Source organism: Lissotriton helveticus, chromosome 7 (assembly GCF_964261635.1).
Source record: "Lissotriton helveticus chromosome 7, aLisHel1.1, whole genome shotgun sequence".
Classification (NCBI taxonomy): Eukaryota; Metazoa; Chordata; class Amphibia; order Caudata; family Salamandridae; genus Lissotriton; species Lissotriton helveticus.
The window spans coordinates 1,082,811,351-1,082,829,528 of record NC_136068.1 but is presented as its reverse complement, the minus strand read 5'-3'; the positions used below and the strand labels follow the sequence as shown (position 1 = coordinate 1,082,829,528).

General features: G+C 44.6%; 1 protein-coding gene across 2 annotated transcripts in view; it reads right to left on the bottom strand.

Annotated features, from left to right (window-relative positions):
• The window catches only part of RPTOR (regulatory associated protein of MTOR complex 1), a 2,181,859-nt gene that overhangs the window by 1,334,547 nt on the left and 829,134 nt on the right, over window positions 1-18,178 (bottom strand). For both annotated transcript variants that reach the window (XM_078654105.1, XM_078654106.1), the window contains exon 5: window positions 9,598-9,744. In XM_078654105.1, the coding sequence (XP_078510231.1) occupies window positions 9,598-9,744 (147 nt within the window). The remainder of the gene's footprint in view (window positions 1-9,597; window positions 9,745-18,178) is intronic.

Here is an 18,178-nt window from a genome sequence, read left to right as displayed (position 1 = left end):
ATTTATCACCCAAAATGTAATCAATCCTGGGGAGATAATAGTGTAGAAGAAAGTAAAATGTATACTCACTGCCTAATGGATTAAACAGCCTCCATATATCAACCTGATCATTGTTTTTACAACAGAGTTTCTTTTGGTTGTGGGATCTTCTCCCCAGGAATTTATGTGTTAACCGTCTATCTAAGGCTGGGCCCGACTGGCCGTAGGGGGCACCAGGCATTTACCCCGTGGGCCGCCACGGAAGGGGCCGATTATGGGCCCCTGGGGGGGGCATTTTTGTTACAGGCCATTTTTGCAGTTTAGCTGCGATATCGGCCCCAGTAGCAAAATCCACCGAGTTATCATTCAGAGCATAAATATTCACAATAGCAAATTCCTTGCCCTAGTAATAAGCTAACAACCTTGGTGATCACGTATGTCAGAAAAAACATTACCCTCAGACTTCCTAGAACTTTACGTAACAGCTCCATTGCTTTTGTTCACTGCTGTGGAGACTAATAATTCAGCAATCCCAGGAACAGTAGAATCTGGCATCTCTGATGGAGTCAATATGTTTCTCCTGTAATAATATTATGTCCCCCTTCAATTTTTTTTACAATAGTCTGCAATCTTTTTGCATTTCACAGGGTGGGTCAAGCCCTTTGTATCTGGTGAGAGAATTCTAACTGATGCCATTTACATGATATGCAGGAACTCAAATAGGTAGGTAGGTAAGTGTGTTAGCAAGAGAGACCAGCAGCAGAGCATAGGCATGCATGTGTGTGTGTGGCATGGGCATCTGAAAAGGTATGACTGAAGCCAATGGTGTATAGAGCGAACAAGCACATCCGTGGCATTGCAGACTCCCTGGGAGGAGAAGGGTAATCGCCAAGTCTGTGGGAGCCGCAGTCAGCATGGGGGAATCACAGTATGAACCTGCCCGAGAAAACTTTAAATGTTGGGAAGAGTAGGGGTGAAAAGAAAAAAAGGAGCATAGAAATTGAAGAGAAAGCCATAAAATAGTCCCAAAATCCCAACCCACCCACCACCCCACCCCAGAAATGCGGAGGATGAAATGGAAGAGAGGTAGGCCACAAGCAGGCCAAGCCCAGGCAATGCGGGCCTCAGCTCAATTCCATGGATATCTAGGTTGGTCCTGCACAACACTGAATGAATAAAGGCATAAGAACATGCATGCAAAAATACCAAAGAAAACTACCCAGGAAGGGTAATTAACCGGACCAGAACAATAGTTCCAGTGCAAGTTTTAACTAAAGCAAATGCAAAATACTTAGATGAAGCATTATTAAGGGGGAACATGCCACCCGCCCACACAAACAGTGCACGGCACATCAAGCAGTTGGAAGTGCACATCAATGGTGTACAGAATGTGAATTGTGAACATTTTAAGACTCAGCCACCAGTGGCCCAAGGGAAAGAATCAAGGTTAACATTGTAAAACATAACCAGTGTAGCATCGATGGAAGAAAAAAAACATGTCTGATTGAATCGCTGTGTCTATGAAAGCGTGGCGATCCGCCAGAGTTGTGAAGAACATCGGTTTGTCTTTAAACAGGATACGGAATTTGGCCAAGCCCACAAAGGCAAAAGCGATGGAGAGGTCTGGTAGTGATTGGTGGAGGACCAAAAAACCTTTCCTGATAGCACCTATTTCTTTGAAGTAGTCTTGTGCTATGAATGTTCTAGCTCCATTCCATTGGACATATTGAATTTTCCTTATGTGAGCTAGTAAAGTACCTGCATGACGGTAGCGCAGTGGGTGAAAGATCATTGTTCTTTGTCGCATCGATGCGGTGGAAGAGGTGCTGTGAGGTTTACATTGAGGGATCATGTGTGCTCTGTCTAATTCAAAGTCTTTATCAAAAGTGAGGCCCAGGCAACGTGGAATCCATGATTATAGAAATTCTGCACCGGAGTGTGAGGTTTTGCAAGGAGCGAGTTCCACAACAGAAATGATGTGAGTATCTTTTATTTCTTTATATACACGGTGTGTAGCATAAGCCAGGGTTTGATAAGGATAATACGTCTTATCCGTCTTTGGTTCTCTTCTCCTCAGGGTACGGGTTTAGTTTTCTTTCTTCTTCTGGCTTATTGATTTGGTACTCCTCGTGGAAAGAGAAGAAAGGTAGTCGTGAGAGGGCCTATCTGGATATCATTTTGGGGAAAGTGAGTGAGGGTTTACCGAGTGCCACAGACCTGAGAGACTAGGGACGTGCAGTTGTGAGGAGAGAGTGGTCGGATAGGTAGTGTTTGTTTACTGTTTGCCCGCTACTGCAGACTTTCTCCCTCCTCCCACCCCACCCTGAGAGCCGTGCACGTACCTGTACCTGTGTGAGCCACGCTCCTCCAGGAGGTTGGCGGGCAAAGCGTGGGACCGTTGGCCTCCAGGCTCTCCCGGCTTCTCTGGACCTCCGTCTCTCGCCGTCAAGACCAGCAGCGGAGTGCCCTCACCTGCTATCTCAGTCTCCACCTCCGTAGCTGCGGGATCAGCGTCTTCCACACAACGGCGTCTTCCGGTTTCCGTTCTTCTTCTCTCCGACGTCGGGCTTCCCTCTTCAGGCGAATGAATGACGAAGGGTCTGGGGGCGGAGTCCTCTGGTGAGAGCTCCCACTTAAAGGAGCCACATTGGGAAAAGGAAGGCTGCATCCTTGGTAAGGGGCTTCGAGACACAACCCAGTCCGTTGAATCCTCGGGCTGTGGAAAGAGGAGATGATCCTTTCTGTAAGGAACACGCCACAATTCACCTGTGCTGTCTGTTCCCTTCTGCGGGACGAGTGTTCTGTAACACGGAGTTAGCGTCACATTCCACATTCTCCGGTGGCCGAAAATGCGTAGGTTTCCGCTATGATTACGATAATTCCCTCGCCACCGTTCTAATAGATCGGTTTGTCAGCTCTGAACGTTTTTGTTCCAACGTGTTGGAGTCTTCCAAAGCCCTTATTCTTGATTCAGCTTCCGCAAGTCTATTCGTAAGACCCTTGAAGTCGTTGTGGCGGGCCTGTAGGTCATGGTGCATAGCATCAGTATTTGTTTTGGTTTCCTGCTCAAGGTCATGTAGCACCCCCAGAATCTGTAAGATGATATTGATGCTGACGGACACATATACCTTCGATTTAATCGGCAAGTCTGGTGAAAGAGGGTCAGCTTTGGCACGTTTTATGGTGGCTTTACCATCTTTGTGCTCCTTGAGGTCTTTAGCTTCTTTGCCTCTGTGTTCTGCTATCGCAAAAGTACTGAGAATATAGTGACACAGTACTATTTCACTATTACCAAGAAACAAGGAAACCCACTAAGTAAGCAAGGACCTGGGGTATCAATCAAAGTAAACAACAATGGTCCTTGACCAGAAAGAATAGCCTTAAGAATAATTATAGGCTACAATGTGCACTATAATAAACAAGAAGTCCAGCCGGACCTCGCAATTTATTTAATAACAAGAATAAGTCAAAATACACAAACCAACAATTGAGCAGTGGGACACAGTCCTGTATCCACAAGGCTAGACAAACAGTACACGCTACAATTAACTAGATATTTTCAGGCATTAGAAAATAAAGGAGCAAAATTTGAAATTTTACAGTCTATTTGCTTCACATATGTAGAAAAAACATGATTTTTGCACAAGGTTGTGAACTAGTGTTTAGACTACATAATTAGTCGACGGCGTTTCGATCCATTTAAGATTGTGGATCATCATCAGGACATTCGGTGCTTGCCTGAATTTAAAAGCCTCACGATTGATATAATTGGAGGACAGGGTCGAGTGCAGGACCAAAGGTGGCCGGGCTTTCAAATTTGGAGCCTATGAGAGAGTATATAGGTAATTGAACGGTGAATGGTGAAGTTGAAGGAGAGGGCAGTACCTCGCGATGAATTACCACGCAGCGACAGGGGCTGTAGGGTTGAGGCGCAGCTTGAACGGTTTCGCGGGAGGGACCAGTTAGTTTAAAATTGCAGTGCTCTAGGGTAAGGAGCCGAATGAATTTTGCGGCACCCAAGGGTTGCCAATATCGCAATCACAATACACGCGATTGTCGGTGTGATCGTGCCCCACAGTTGTTGTCGGGAGTTCCACCGTGAACTCAAGGAGCCTCATTACAGGTTTCCATTGCGTGTATTGTGGTTGCCATATTGGCAACCCTTGGGTGCCGCAAAATTCATTCGGCTCCTTACTCTAGAGCACTGCAGCGTGGTAATTCATCGCGAGGTACTGCCCTCTCCTTCAACTTCACCATTCACCGTTCAATTACCTATATACTCTCTCATAGGCTCCAAATTTGAAAGCCCGGCCACCTTTGGTCCTGCACTCGACCCTGTCCTCCAATTATATCAATCGTGAGGCTTTTAAATTCAGGCAAGCACCGAATGTCCTGATGATGATCCACAATCTTAAATGGATCGAAACGCCGTCGACTAATTATGTAGTCTAAACACTAGTTCACAACCTTGTGCAAAAATCATGTTTTTTCTACATATGTGAAGCAAATAGACTGTAAAATTTCAAATTTTGCTCCTTTATTTTCTAATGCCTGAAAATATCTAGTTAATTGTAGCGTGTACTGTTTATCTAGCCTTGTGGATACAGGACTGTGTCCCACTGCTCAATTGTTGGTTTGTGTATTTTGACTTATTCTTGTTATTAAATAAATTGCGAGGTCCGGCTGGACTTCTTGTTAATTAAAGTGCACATTGTAGCCTATAATTATTCTTAAGGCTATTCTTTCTGGTCAAGGACCATTGTTGTTTACTTTGACAGTACTATTTCACAGCAGAGCCTCTGTGTGTATCAGCAACAGGTAAAACCCATACTTAACCACCAAATTGGTGGATGTACAGAGCCTAGTAGTTAGGGACTTCCATGATACTGCAGCGCTTAATGTGTTCTGTACAAGACATAGCAGGCCCAACCCCCCCCCCCCCCCCATGGCGGCTATTGAGTAGAGTAGGATCTGAAGGTGGTCAGGATGGCAGAGAGGGTCTGTGCACCAAGATATATCAAATAAGTAAGTAGTCAGGACAAGCCCAGAGGCTGAAAAGGTTTGTGGGGGTAGCGTGGTAATGTTCCCGGTGATAATGTCCCACTTCTCCAACAGACTGCGTACGTCTAGGCTCGAAGCCCCAGAACTACTGTGGATTTGTTAGATTTACATCAGTTCCGATGACCACTCCAATTGCCAAACTTGGGCCATGTTAAACTGAATGGTGGTGAGGCAATCGCAGTTGGAACACCCCCAGAAGATTTATTATGCAGGAGCGAATGGGATGCACCCTCTCGACCCCTGGAGCCCAGGTAAGTAAAAGGAGTAGATGTGCGTGTACTTAGCTCTGCGAGGTGGCTTCAATCAACTGAGCCTCGCCGTCCGATGGCAGACTGACAGTGGGTCACGAGCCCCATACCTCTGAACAGTTCACCCAAACAGGAATGCACTGATGCGGCTGAGCAGCTCCGATGGGGCCACTCCAATAACCCTGGTACATGGTGGCCGCCATTTTGTTTTTGTCGAGGAGCCAGAGGCAGGGTGGAAAAAAGATGCCAAAGCTGGCAAATGCTGTGTTTTGGGTGCTGCGCGGGCGCAGGGGAAGAGCCACGGTGATCCACCCTCAGCAGAGCTCTTTAAATGTCTGGTGGCTCATGCTGGGCTTTCGATGAGCAGCAATGAAGCACCGAACTGACGAAAAAGGAGGCAATCAGCATTGGGTGCAAGCCATGCTCCTTTTCGAATTGTTATTAAGGTTGTAAAGATTATTTAGTAAATAGGGGGCTCTAGAACCACTTGATATTACATTACACATGTGTCCTTCAGGCACTCCTCTGGCCATAACCGGATACTATAGTTGCCAATGTCCAACTACCACACTTTTAGATATAGTGAGAAACAAGAAAGGAAAATCTGTAAAGCTTGCTCTGATGTCTATCAAAAACAAGAAGAAAAGAAGCCATTGCCTTGCCCAACCTTGCCGATCACATACACCAAAGAAAAAACAAGCCTAGGTTCTCATCAGACACACCACAATGCTCAAAGCTATCCTGTAGAAAGCAATCACTGAATCCACTGGTGAACAGGGCTGAGGGTCAAGTCGGGTTACAGCTACTGACTCCATCGAATGTAAGTCAGCAAACTGGAACAGCAGCAGGTGTGCTAATGAGGCAGACTTGTCACTGCATCCCTGCCGAGGAGCGGGAAGGCTGGCTGTGTAATGCATGAGCACTCTGCAAACCAACCCCTACCGCGCAAGCCATTATACAAGAGAATAGTCATCCCTCCCCTAAGCAGGGGCCAATTCTCAATCGGAATTCATCCTGTGAACCCACCACCCACAACCATCCTGTCTTGTGTAAAAAAAAATGTGTGCTAGCCCAGTAAAGGCTCTGTGAGCCCCCACCCATGCGCTACTCCCGAACTATGCCCAATCATGACATGCTGCCTCTGCTTATTGTATTGTAATTGCATTTATATAGCGCTTACTACCTCTGACGAGGCATCGAAGCGCTTTTTTGGCGGGTAGCATGCTACTCCGGGACCCATAGAGGATTAGTGTTGAATTAGTATAGTGAAACATGCAAGTACATTTTAAGTGGAGGATAGGTTAGTCAGTTATTTGGATTTGGAATGATAGCAGAAGGATAGAAGAATAAAAAAAGGTTTGTATTTATATAGCACTTGTTACCCCCGATGGGGTGTTGAAACATGCTATTCAAGAAGCCCATAAAGGATTAGTGGTGAATTAATATGGTGAAATATTAAAATAATTTCAGTATTGGATATTAGTCAGTAATTTGGAGTGAGAAGCTTAGCGGAGGGATAAAAGGGGAAGAAAGGTTTGCATTCATATAGCACTTGTTACCCCTGATGGATGTTGAAGTGCTTTTCTGGCGAGTAGCAAGCCACTCCGGAACTCAAAGGATTAGTGTTGAAAATTAGAATAGTAAAATATTAAGTAAGTGAGTAGTGGATATGTTATTCAGTTATTTGGGTAGAGAAGGGTAGGTGGCGGGATAGTGAAGGGATAGAGGTTTGAATTTATATAGAGCTGCTACCCCTGATAGGGTTTTGAAGCGCAAGTAGCACGCTACTCTGGAACCCATCAGGATTAGTGTTGAATTAGTATGGTGAAACATGAAAGTAATTTTAGTAGTGGATATGTTAGTCAGTTATTTGGATTGAGAAGGGGAGGGGTAGAAAAGAGGGAAGAGTTTAGAAAGGTTTACTTTGGGGGATCGGTATAGTAAAAGAGGAGTAAGATGATGCAAGGAGGGGTAAAGTAAGAGTCTAGAAAGTGTTATTTTGGGGATCATAGTAGTGGTATGGGGTATGGGATAAAATGAGAGAGTGGATGTAGAGGATATATTGAGCAAAGTATAGGCTGAGAAATAGGGAAGTGCATTGGAAATGCTAAATTAGAAGTAAGTGATAAATATATAGATCCATAAGTACATTGAAAGTATATAGATACACAAAGGAGGTAAGTATATTGGGCAGCATTTCTGTCCCTGGTCCCGACCAGTATCGAACAGGCTCGCACAGGCAACTGCCCTTGTCCTCTCCGCCCTTAACAGGCTCAAACAGGCAACTGCCCTTGTCCTCTCCGCCCTTAACAGGCTCAAACAGGCAACTGCCCTTGTCCTCTCCTCCCTTAACAGGCTCAAACAGGCAACTGTCCTTGTCCTCTCCTCCCTTAACAGGCTCAAACAGGCAACTGTCCTTGTCCTCTCCACCCTTAACAGGCTCAAACAGGCAACTGCCCTTGTCCTCTCCGCCGTTAGCCTCAACGCCCGGGCTGAGACGCCCTAAGCCTGGCCTTTTATAGCCCTAGTAATCAGGTGACCCTGTCAGCCAATGGGAACCCTAGCCCTAACACTATCCAATCACAACACTAGCCCTAAAAATCTTTAACCAATAGGAGACCAGGACCTTACAGCCAACCTTAGCCCTAGTCCAAGCACCCACTCAGTTCAAAAACCCTGATCTCTATGTACAATAGAGGCCCTAGCCCTACCAGAAGTCCCACCCCAAGTCCAAGAAATCAATAGCACAGGAAGCCCGTGTCCCTACTTCCAATAGAAAGCCTAACCCTACTCTTAGTCCCACAACCAGTCCAGCAACCAATCACACCAGAAGCCCTAATCGCTACTTCCAATTAAAAGTCTAGCCCTAGTCCCAACAACCAATAACACAGGAAACCCTAGTCCCTACTTCCAATAGAAATCCTAACCCTAGCCCTAGTCCCAACCCTACATTGATTGAATCACAGACCCAGAAATCAATCAGAACACTCAAATACCCAGCCAATGAGGACAATAACCCTAATCCAATAGAAACATCAGATACAACCACCATCGGTGTACACATATACTAAACAATATCAGACCATATAAGGTCCCAGCGACCTCAGACAAGGTTTGCTGGCCAAGGAGTTGGAAGCTGCTTTTCCGGTTCAGAATCTCCTAGGAGACAGACAGGCTCAATCCACACTTTGGACTTCTGCAGGTAAAGGCCTCACTAACTTGAAATCTAACAATACTGTTTGAATAAAACTTTACTCCCTCTACTGGCCAAAAAAACGAAGTGCACAGTCCCTAGTAAACACAGTTTAAACAGCTCACAGAAGCACACTCTGATGTAGAATATCCCTGTTGCTGGAGCGGGGGGAGGAGACAGGGGGCTGGTTTCACTGGCTTGTGAACAGAAAATGGTGGCTGGGGGGGTGCACTGTTTTAACATACAGGTCTTAGCACAGAGCAAAGGAGAAATTTGGAGGGAAAACTGAAAGTCATCAGCAATGAGAGGGAAAAACTACAGAGTTTGGACTGCAAATCCAACAATTCAACACGTAAAATGAAAGCAATCATGGGCAGGAACAAACACAAGTTTAAAACACAAAGCAGGTGATAAAATATCCAATCACAGGCAGGTGAAAAATACAATTTTTAAACTGTAACAACCACAGGCAAAGACAGAAATCACAGAAAGGGAAAATCGTTTTTTAAAAAACTTTTGTTTTGGGGAAGAGACAGCACTAGTCTGCCTCCTTACCACTTCCTGGACTCTACTCGCTGCAACTTGGGTCACAGGAAGGCTGCAACTCACAAGATGGAGGAGAATGATTTGGGGTGCACCCAGCAAGGCCTTAAGGGGCCTGGGCTAGTGTGAGGGGACGGCTCAGAGTTGCCTGGTAGTTGAATAGCCAATCCCCAGTCCTGGGTCTGCTGGCCTGGGGAGGAAGGGGATGATCAGTTTTCACTGTAGGGATAGCCATAAAATCCTAAAGTGCAACAACATTTCCAGACTACTGAATGGCTGCAGAGGCCGATGGGTTTCTTTGGAGTTTTCCAGACAGGCAGGTGTCAAAAAATGACCAGAATGAGATTTCAAACATGAGCAAGACTTCAGCGGGCTGAAACCTGACAAATGAGTCACAGACTCAGTCATGCCAGCCTGCTGAAGGCATCAACATGCCTTGAAATCTAATGATCAGCTTCGCTTCTGAAATGAGGGCATAGACAATGCAAGATCTCCAACCATAATTAAGCCATTATTTAAGTAACAAAATAAAACTCTTAAATGCGGGTCTTTTTGGTGTGACTATAGTCTTACCTCCAACTCCTGCTCTCTTTGTAGTGCAAACTGTTTAAATGACTTGACAATGAGGCCTGCGTTGGAGCAGTCGTAGACAAATATGGAAGGACTGCCCATCCAGGTCTGCAGGTCGTAGATAGACAGCGGGATGTACTGTGTGTAATTCTGTAAAAAATATATAATAAGTCATATAAGGCAACGCCAACAACCCAGAACATGCTTGAACAAGTGCTAGGCAAGGGTTATACAGTGCTATAGGTCAGCCCTAAAGATGGTATATCGCTTATTTTCAGTAGTATACCATCTAACAAGGTATTTCTATGACAAATTATTGCTAACAGGTGTCAGTCCAATTTGTAAATCAATGTAGAAAATAGACAGCAAGTTCCCATAGTGCTTAGATCTGTTTAATGAAATTCCCAAACTGAATATATTGTATCTTCCTGACAAGCAGCACCGTAGCAACCAATCTTTCATCTCTTTAACACACAACAAAAATAGTATCCAATCACATATGTATTTCGACATTACACTTTACAGAAGTAACTTATCAGTCCCAACAGCACAAGTGACTGATACAGTGCTATTGCACAACCTGTACAGGGCATTGTCTTATCCTGTGTCAGCCAAGCGTGTGCCATGATATGGTCCACCTTCCACAACACACCACTTAGTATGTCCTGTTGCCTCATGCATTAGCTATTGTTGTTCATTGCGGTTCTTCACATAGGAGCCTTAGTAAGAACCTGGGGCCATGCTGAAAAATAAGTAGGACACTTGATTATACTGTATCCTGAAGCAAAGCCCTAAATGTCCAGGCACCAAGTGGAAGTCAGGGTTGTACTGCAGGAGAGGAGGATCCTGGATGATCTTGCTCCCTTCGCAGAATACGGGACTTTACTTGATGTAGCCCTAGACTTGGATTGCATTTAAGCTCATGGGGAGCTATAGGTTATAGTATTAGTTCAACGTCAACACAATAGATCGGTGGCATTCAAATGGCGGGCCCAACCAGATGTCCAGAGGCCAAGAGGCTGGGGACATGTAAACGTCTTCAGTCATTTCACTAACATCTTTTACAGACAATAGCATTTTGCCCACATTTCTGACAACTTATGTGTGCAGAAGGAGAAAGGAACATGATTACAATGTCTGAAATGTTAATGAGTCTGAAAGGCTAGTGTGTTAACATTAAAGAAAATAAGGAACATAATTTTTTGTTGAATTTCTTGGACAATATATACACTCCTCTCCTAAGTTCCGCAGCGGTTTTCACATTCTCTTCATTCCAACGTACGAATTGTAACTTTGTAAGCTGGATTTAATGAAAAGAAGAAAATACATATGTGTTTTTTAACTTCTCACTTGAGATGACCACTTTCCACACCCTCACTTTAAATCGCCCTTGAAATGTATGCTTCGTGTACAACGTTTTATACCATATATGTATACTGATACATTGACCAGGACTACTCAATATAATGTTTTCCAGGGAGTAATATTCTGGCCTAACACCCTTAAACACCACAGCAATGTTCGGCTTGCTCGAAGTATTTAGCATTTTACATAATGAATGAGACAACAAGTCATTTTGGCAGGCCCTGGTCAAATAATTTTCTGAGCGGAGTCCCTCTAATGGGGACAGCAATGTCCTCGACTGCACTGTCAGCTAAACATTTGATCTCTTTATATAATTAGACTCAATTTCTAGCAGCAAATAGGGAGCACTTATAAGTTCCAAAAGGTTAGCTTATTTGGCTTGCAGCAGTAGCGTCAGCGGAGAACTTGAGGTCCAAGCACAACACATACTAACCGAAGTCCATAAATATTCATGTTAAGAAAGAATAAGCAACTTTCAAAAGGAAACATCTTGATCTATTTATGACAAAAGGAGCATGCATTAAAACAGATACGTAGAGGAGCCTTCCACAGGAACGCAACTATCCAGGTTGGCAAAAAAGCAGCTGCTAGCACAATCATAGGAAACAGCTAACGTGATTTAAAGAGCTAATCGTTGACTAGAGGTTCAATGATTAAATGCAGCAGGATCCGCAGCCTGGATAGCTTACACTCTGTCACTGGTACTGAAGTCTCCCATGAGTGTTATCCAATAGGACAGACCTTTGAGGGTTCAGCCTTGCTCCTTTGAGTCTGTGCTACGGCAGTCAGGATGGTTAGTAAAGCACAAAACGTTTATGAATGAAGAAATGCTCACGGCATGAACAGGAGGAGGCAGGGTGAAATACTTTGGACTGCTGAAGAACGAAGGGAAGATGGGGGCATGGTGTAGGGCAGAGGAAGGGGGCTGAAGCACTGCAGAACCAAGAACATAGGGTCAATTGCCCATTCTCTCATACCACAGGAACGGACTGGTGTATCTAGAGGGTGATCGTAGAGGGAGCGGCATTGCCCGTGCTCAGACCATGAAGTGGATCTTGTGGGCTTTTCTTCCTAGTTACACAAGACTTCAGAACTGGTTTATTTTTATTTTGTTTATTTTCTAACCGTAGTGCTGTAACGGGAACATTGCCATACAGGGTGTGTGGAATAAAAAGGTAGTGGAATGCTTTACAATTGACTAAGCAGATAAACATTTCCAACAAAACAGAAAAAAGATCAATAGTTTCATAGAACGAAACAAGGGAAACTGTGGTTGGGAATCCACAAGATGAAGAAATATAACAAGCACCTTTCAAAAGCCAGAAGTGTGTAGACCAGGAGGATATTTTCAGGGGGAAAGTGCCATGCTCTACGACAAGAATAGGAGATAGCTAGTGTTAGAGTCTGAAGTCCTCTATACATGGTGACTGAGACTGGCCTTGCTGCTGATCTCTTGAGATTCAAATACAACGACTAACTTGCCAAGGGGAACAGTCAATGCCTAGAAGGCATGAGTGTGGCACAGCATATATTGACTGTGGGTATCACGACAGCAGGCAACCACACATGACTGTATCCATGTACTCCTAAGCCACTAGGAGGACAGGTTGCCAGACAGAGTGGCCATTCCCAGTTGGTATTTATCAGTGGTTTCAGGAACTAATGTAATTATTGTCAAGACATGATATAATTCTCTGCTCACCAATGCTTCCTATAGATTGGCAGTTTTCTTCGGTTTCACTTTGCCTTAAGGGTCCAACTTTAAAAGGGTTCTGCGGACAGGAGGCAGGAAGGCAAGCGAAAGGTCTGGACATTGTAAGAAGCTCCATGCTTTGCTAGGTGAGGAGCTGGAGACTGACAACGGAAGACAGGTTTCACTAGTTACCCATGCTGCCTGCAGGCATGAACATGCTTGTCTGCACCTCTGGCATATCACTTCACAGATTCCAGCTGCTTTCCAGGGATGGTGACCGATAGTGGTACAAAGCCTTATGAAAAATAGAGAGACTGAGCCTTCGAGGGCAGGAATCTTCTTTATTTCACAGGACAGTAATAACAAGTAGTAGGAGACAGACACTACTGCAGCTCAGTCACTGCCTCTTCCAGAATCTCTCTACCCCCACATACCTGCATGACATCTTAAGATTCCACTCCAAGCCCAACAAGAATATATATATATATATATATATGCTTACATCTAAAATGCTAGACATTTCCCTGGCTTATATACAAATAAATCAACTAACTAAAACGTAAATACATATTAACATTAAAGGAAAAAATAGCCTTAAAATTACAACATTTCTATATATATTTTAGAATTAAAGCAATACAATACATGCAATAACCTACCCGTAATACAAATCCATCTAATTTCGTATGACAATGTTTTTCCCCCACACTACGTCTCACAACACCACTCCTCCAATTAGAAGGAATCTGCCAGTTCCAACCTCAACACCATACGAGCCATCCTGGAGGGCAGTTGAACCAGAATCAGTCGGGCAACTAGAATTATTCAAAGCTATAGGCTGAGACAATGTTTCTACCACCCTATCAAGGAACACATTGCCACCATCCAAATTACTCCCATTTTCTTTTCCTCTGCAAATTCAAGGCCCTGCAACACTGGAATTCTGTTCATATTCTACACCTTCCAATCTCACAGCTCTTTTGAAAACATGAATAACCTTCAGAGGAGAACACCATTGTGGACACCCCTTACCTACACTCATTGGTTTCTTAATTCTAACCTATTTCCACGCACACATTTCCGGTTTAGATGAGCTTCCCTTATTGGCAACCATCTTCCTTCTCATCTTCTCCTTCACCCCTTGCATGTGATCCAAACTACTTCCCTGGTTTGCAATAATTTCCTTCCATCTCCGTTTCCTTAACTACCAAGGGCACAATTTTAACCCTGGTATTCAAATACTTAGGAGTTGGAAAGGTGCACGATCAGTTTCAGGATAAACTGTGGCGATAAGCCAATAACAGACGGCAAAGACTTCATCCAATTGAAAACAGAATTCATTTCAATTTTTTTTAAAGTATTTACGAAAAAAGTACATATAAAATGAATTATATACAAATAAGAAGAGCTGTTGGGAAATAAATTATGTAAAATTAAATAAAAATATGAATTATCTTTATTGGGTCTCTTCACATTGCATCAAATACATATATGAAGGTAGAGAGGTTAAGTGGGAAGTATCATTATTGATGATCCTTACAGGCGCATGACATGTTTTTCAAGAGAAGATGAGCAATTCATGGCAGTTCTGCTACACATGTCAGATGAATATTGAGATTTGTCAGGGCTTTATATTTATAATGTGCCAAACACGTGCGGATGAGCTGGGACAGGACCGAATTGCAGGTCTTGGGTCCACAGTAGCAGACCATTGACCTGAGGTGTTTTGGAATCACAGAAGCACATGAGAGAATTAATTACATTAATATGAACATGGGTATCATATGTTATTCTGCTTTCCTGAAGGAACCTCACTCTGTTCATCACGGGTAGAATTGTTTTGAATAAAATGGTCATCCTTCCTATGTGCCTTTACATTTGTCGTGGTATGTTTTTGTCTGCTTTTGCTGTGAGTATTGGTGAACTGGATAGAATGCTGCTCTCTATGATCTTTGCAGACACCAACATAGGGTTAGGCTGAAGATGCTCAAATAAACATTTGAATGTGCTGATGCACATAACAGATATGAAGTTATTTTATTTGTCTTCCCAGCTGCAGCCCCTTCCCTGATAGGAAGAAAACACGTTACTTACCTGTAACTTTGGTTCTCCAGTATTGGTAACTTTCATAGATTCCCATTGCCTGTATCATTCCCCGTCGTCGAGATGGGAGTCCCCGGTAAATAAAAAATACCATAGAAATAGGTACAAAAAAGGAGTAAGGCCTAGGCCTCATCTCATTTTGTAGCATATCCACCTCTTTTGTAAAAGAGACCAAATAAAATGAACAGCCAATCAGAACAGCCTCACCCCATAGAACCTTCCTGAGAGAGCCTCAGATTTTCGTAGCCGCTCTGTAACAGTATAACAGAAGATGCCGAATGCTGAGCTTTCCCAGGGGAGGAGGGTGGTCGCATGGGAATCTATGAAAGTTACTAATACTGGAGAACCATAGTTAGAGGTAACTGGTTTTCTTACTCCAGTATTGGAACCTTCATAGATTCCCATAGCTTGTATCAGAATAGCTAGCAGTCAGAACGCACATTTTGTGTAAAAATACATTGTTATAAAATCTTGCAACATGCATCACATTTATTAGAGATACAAATCATCTATGAAATGTAAGTGAACATCAAGAGTAACAAAATGTGCGAATAACCAATAAAAGAAAGGAGGGTTAGTAGGGAAAGCTCACCACTTATTGAAAGAGGTTCCTCAGGACTGCCTGTCCCACTGCAGGGTCACTACGCATGAAGGAGTCCAAGCAGTAATGCCTCCTTACGGTATGGGCACTACTCCATGTCTCTGCTCTGCAAATGTCCTTGATCAGCACTACGGCAAAGAGAGCAACTGAAGAAGACATGGCTCTCGTGGAGTGCACCCGGACCCGCCCCTCTAGGGGCTTACCAGCTGCTTGGTCACAGTATTGGATCGCGCTACCAATCCATTGAGCAATACCCTGCTTTGAAAGAGGGAAACTCTTGCGAGGGGCACTGAAAGCAACAAAGAGCTGAGTTGATCTTCTGAATTCTTTGGTACGTTTGAACGTCCAGAGAGTGTAGAGCCCTTTCCGCTGGAGTTGTGGGTCGAGGAAAAAAGGATTTGAGAATCACTGGTTCATTCAAATTAAAGTCTGAAGGCACCTTTGGGATAAATTTGGGTTTTGTCCTCAGAATCAAAGTCTCTCTTTTAAACTGTAAGAACGGTTCTTGAATAGTGAGAGCGTGCAGTTTACCCACTTTCCATGAGGGGAATTTAAGGTCCGCCCTATGAATTGGTTCAAAAGGAGGCCTCACGAGTTGAGTAAGGACTAAGTTAAGCTGCCACAGAGGCGGTGGAGGCCTCACTGGTGGGAAAACTCTAAAAAGACCTTTAAGAAATTGCTTTACAATTCTTGCCGACCAGAGGGAAGGTCCAGAAGAAGTCCGTCTGAATCTATAAATGGCTGCAAGGTGCACCTTGATAGAGGAATGAGCGAGACCTGATTTAGCCAATGCCAGAATGTATGGCAAAATCTGATGAGGAGCAAAAAAGTAAGGATTAATTTTCTCTTGCCAGCACCACAGGCAGAAACGCTTCCATTTCAAGTGAGAGGTCTTATTTGTACTCGGTGCTCGAGCTTGAGGAAGCACCTCTCTACACTACGTTGAGATATTTAGATTCTGAAATTCTCGCTGCTCAGGATCCACGCTGATAACTGAAGAGAGCTCGGATCCGGATGTACCACTTGGCCCTGGGACTTCGTCAGCAAGGAAGGAATTCGGCGTAGGTAAACTGGATGGTCCAGGGAAAGCAGGTGAAGCTCCGTAAACCAAAACTGGCGGGCCACACCGGGGCCACCAGAATCATTCTGCAGGGTTCCGCTTTGAGCTTCCGGAGAAGTCTGGGAATCAGTACGATCGGTGGAAAAGAGTTAACAAAGGCACCTGACCAGGCCATCGAAAAAGCATTCCCCAATAATCCCGGATGGTGATCCCTGCTTACGTAGAATAAGCATTTCTTGTTCTCTGGTGTGGCAAAGAGATCTATGGGCAGAATGCCCCAGAGACTGAAAATTTCCTCCAGAGTGTCTTGATCTAATTCCCACTTGCGGCTCACTGACTTCAGGTGACTGAGTGTGTCCACTGTCTTGTTGATGGCACCTGTTGGATTACCCATTCCCAAATTTCCTGAGCCTCTTTGGATAGTCGACGAGACCGTGTACCTCCCTGCTTGTTTACGTAATGCATGGCCGTCGTGTTGTCCGTACAGACCAGGACAGTGGATCGTTGAATCTGTGGAAGGAAGGCCTGCAAGGCTAGACGAATCGCCCTGAGTTCCAACAGATTGATGTGGAGTAGGCGATGCTGAGGCAGCCTAGCGGCCGCTTATCTGAAGGTCTTGTAAGACTGCTCCCCAGCCTTCTAGTGAGGCGTCCGTTGTTATTATTGGAGGAGCTCGGGTGACCCTGAAGGTGAGACCCTGAGAGATATTGTTTCTGACCGTCCACCACGTTGCCGCCTCTTTCATAGGCTGAGTTATTGTGATCTTGTCTTCGAAAGAGCTTTGCGCTTGGCACCACTGTAAATCCAGTTGTTCTTGGAGGGGGCGCATTCGTAATCTGCAATGTGGAATCAAAGGAATGCAGGACGAGATTGACCCCAGAAGGGACTTGTAGAGGCGAACTGAAAGTGACCATCTTCTTTGCAACCGACGAGCAGAGGTCATCAGTTTTGTCTGCCTTTCTTTTGACGGGAACGCTTTGCAGCAAGATGTGTTCAGACTGGCTCCCATGAATTTGGCCGACTTGGACGGGCACAGCACTGTCTTTTCCCACGTTGAGCTGGAGCCCCAGGTGACGGAAGAGTTGAGTGCATGTTCCGACCACCTCTTCTGCTGCGTGATGAGACGGAGCTTTCACCAGCCCGTCGTCCAGGTAAGGAAAGACCTGGAGCTTGTTTCCTGAGAAACGCTGCAACCTGGGCTAGGACATTTGTAAAAATCCGCGGAGAAGATCTGAGTCCGAAAAGCAGGACCTTGAATTGGCAGTGGCTCTTGGCTACTGTAAAGCGTAAAAACTTACTGTGGGCAGGGTGGATGGGGACATGGAAGAATGCGTCCTCGAGGTCCAGAGTGGCCATGTAATCTCCTTGATTTAGAAGCCGTAAAAGTCCCGTAAGGAGACCATCCGAACAGAAAGTTTTATGAGATAGGTGTTTAGCTCCCTCAGGTCTAAAATTGGGTGCCATTTTTCTACGGTCTTTTGAACAAGAAAGAACCGGGAATAGAATCCTTTTCCCCGTTGGAATAGAGGGACCGGTTCTATCGCCACCTTGAGAAGTAGTTGGTGGGCTTCTAGAAGTAGAAGATGTAGATGTTTGAATACGGTGGTGCGAGGGGCTTTGGATGGTGGTTGATGTTGAAATTCCAGAGTATAGCCTGACAAAACAATATTGAGAACCCACTGATCTGATGTTATAAGTTGCCAGTTGTGGAAGTATTGGGATATCCTGCCCCCCACTGGTGTTACAGGGGACAAAGGAACAG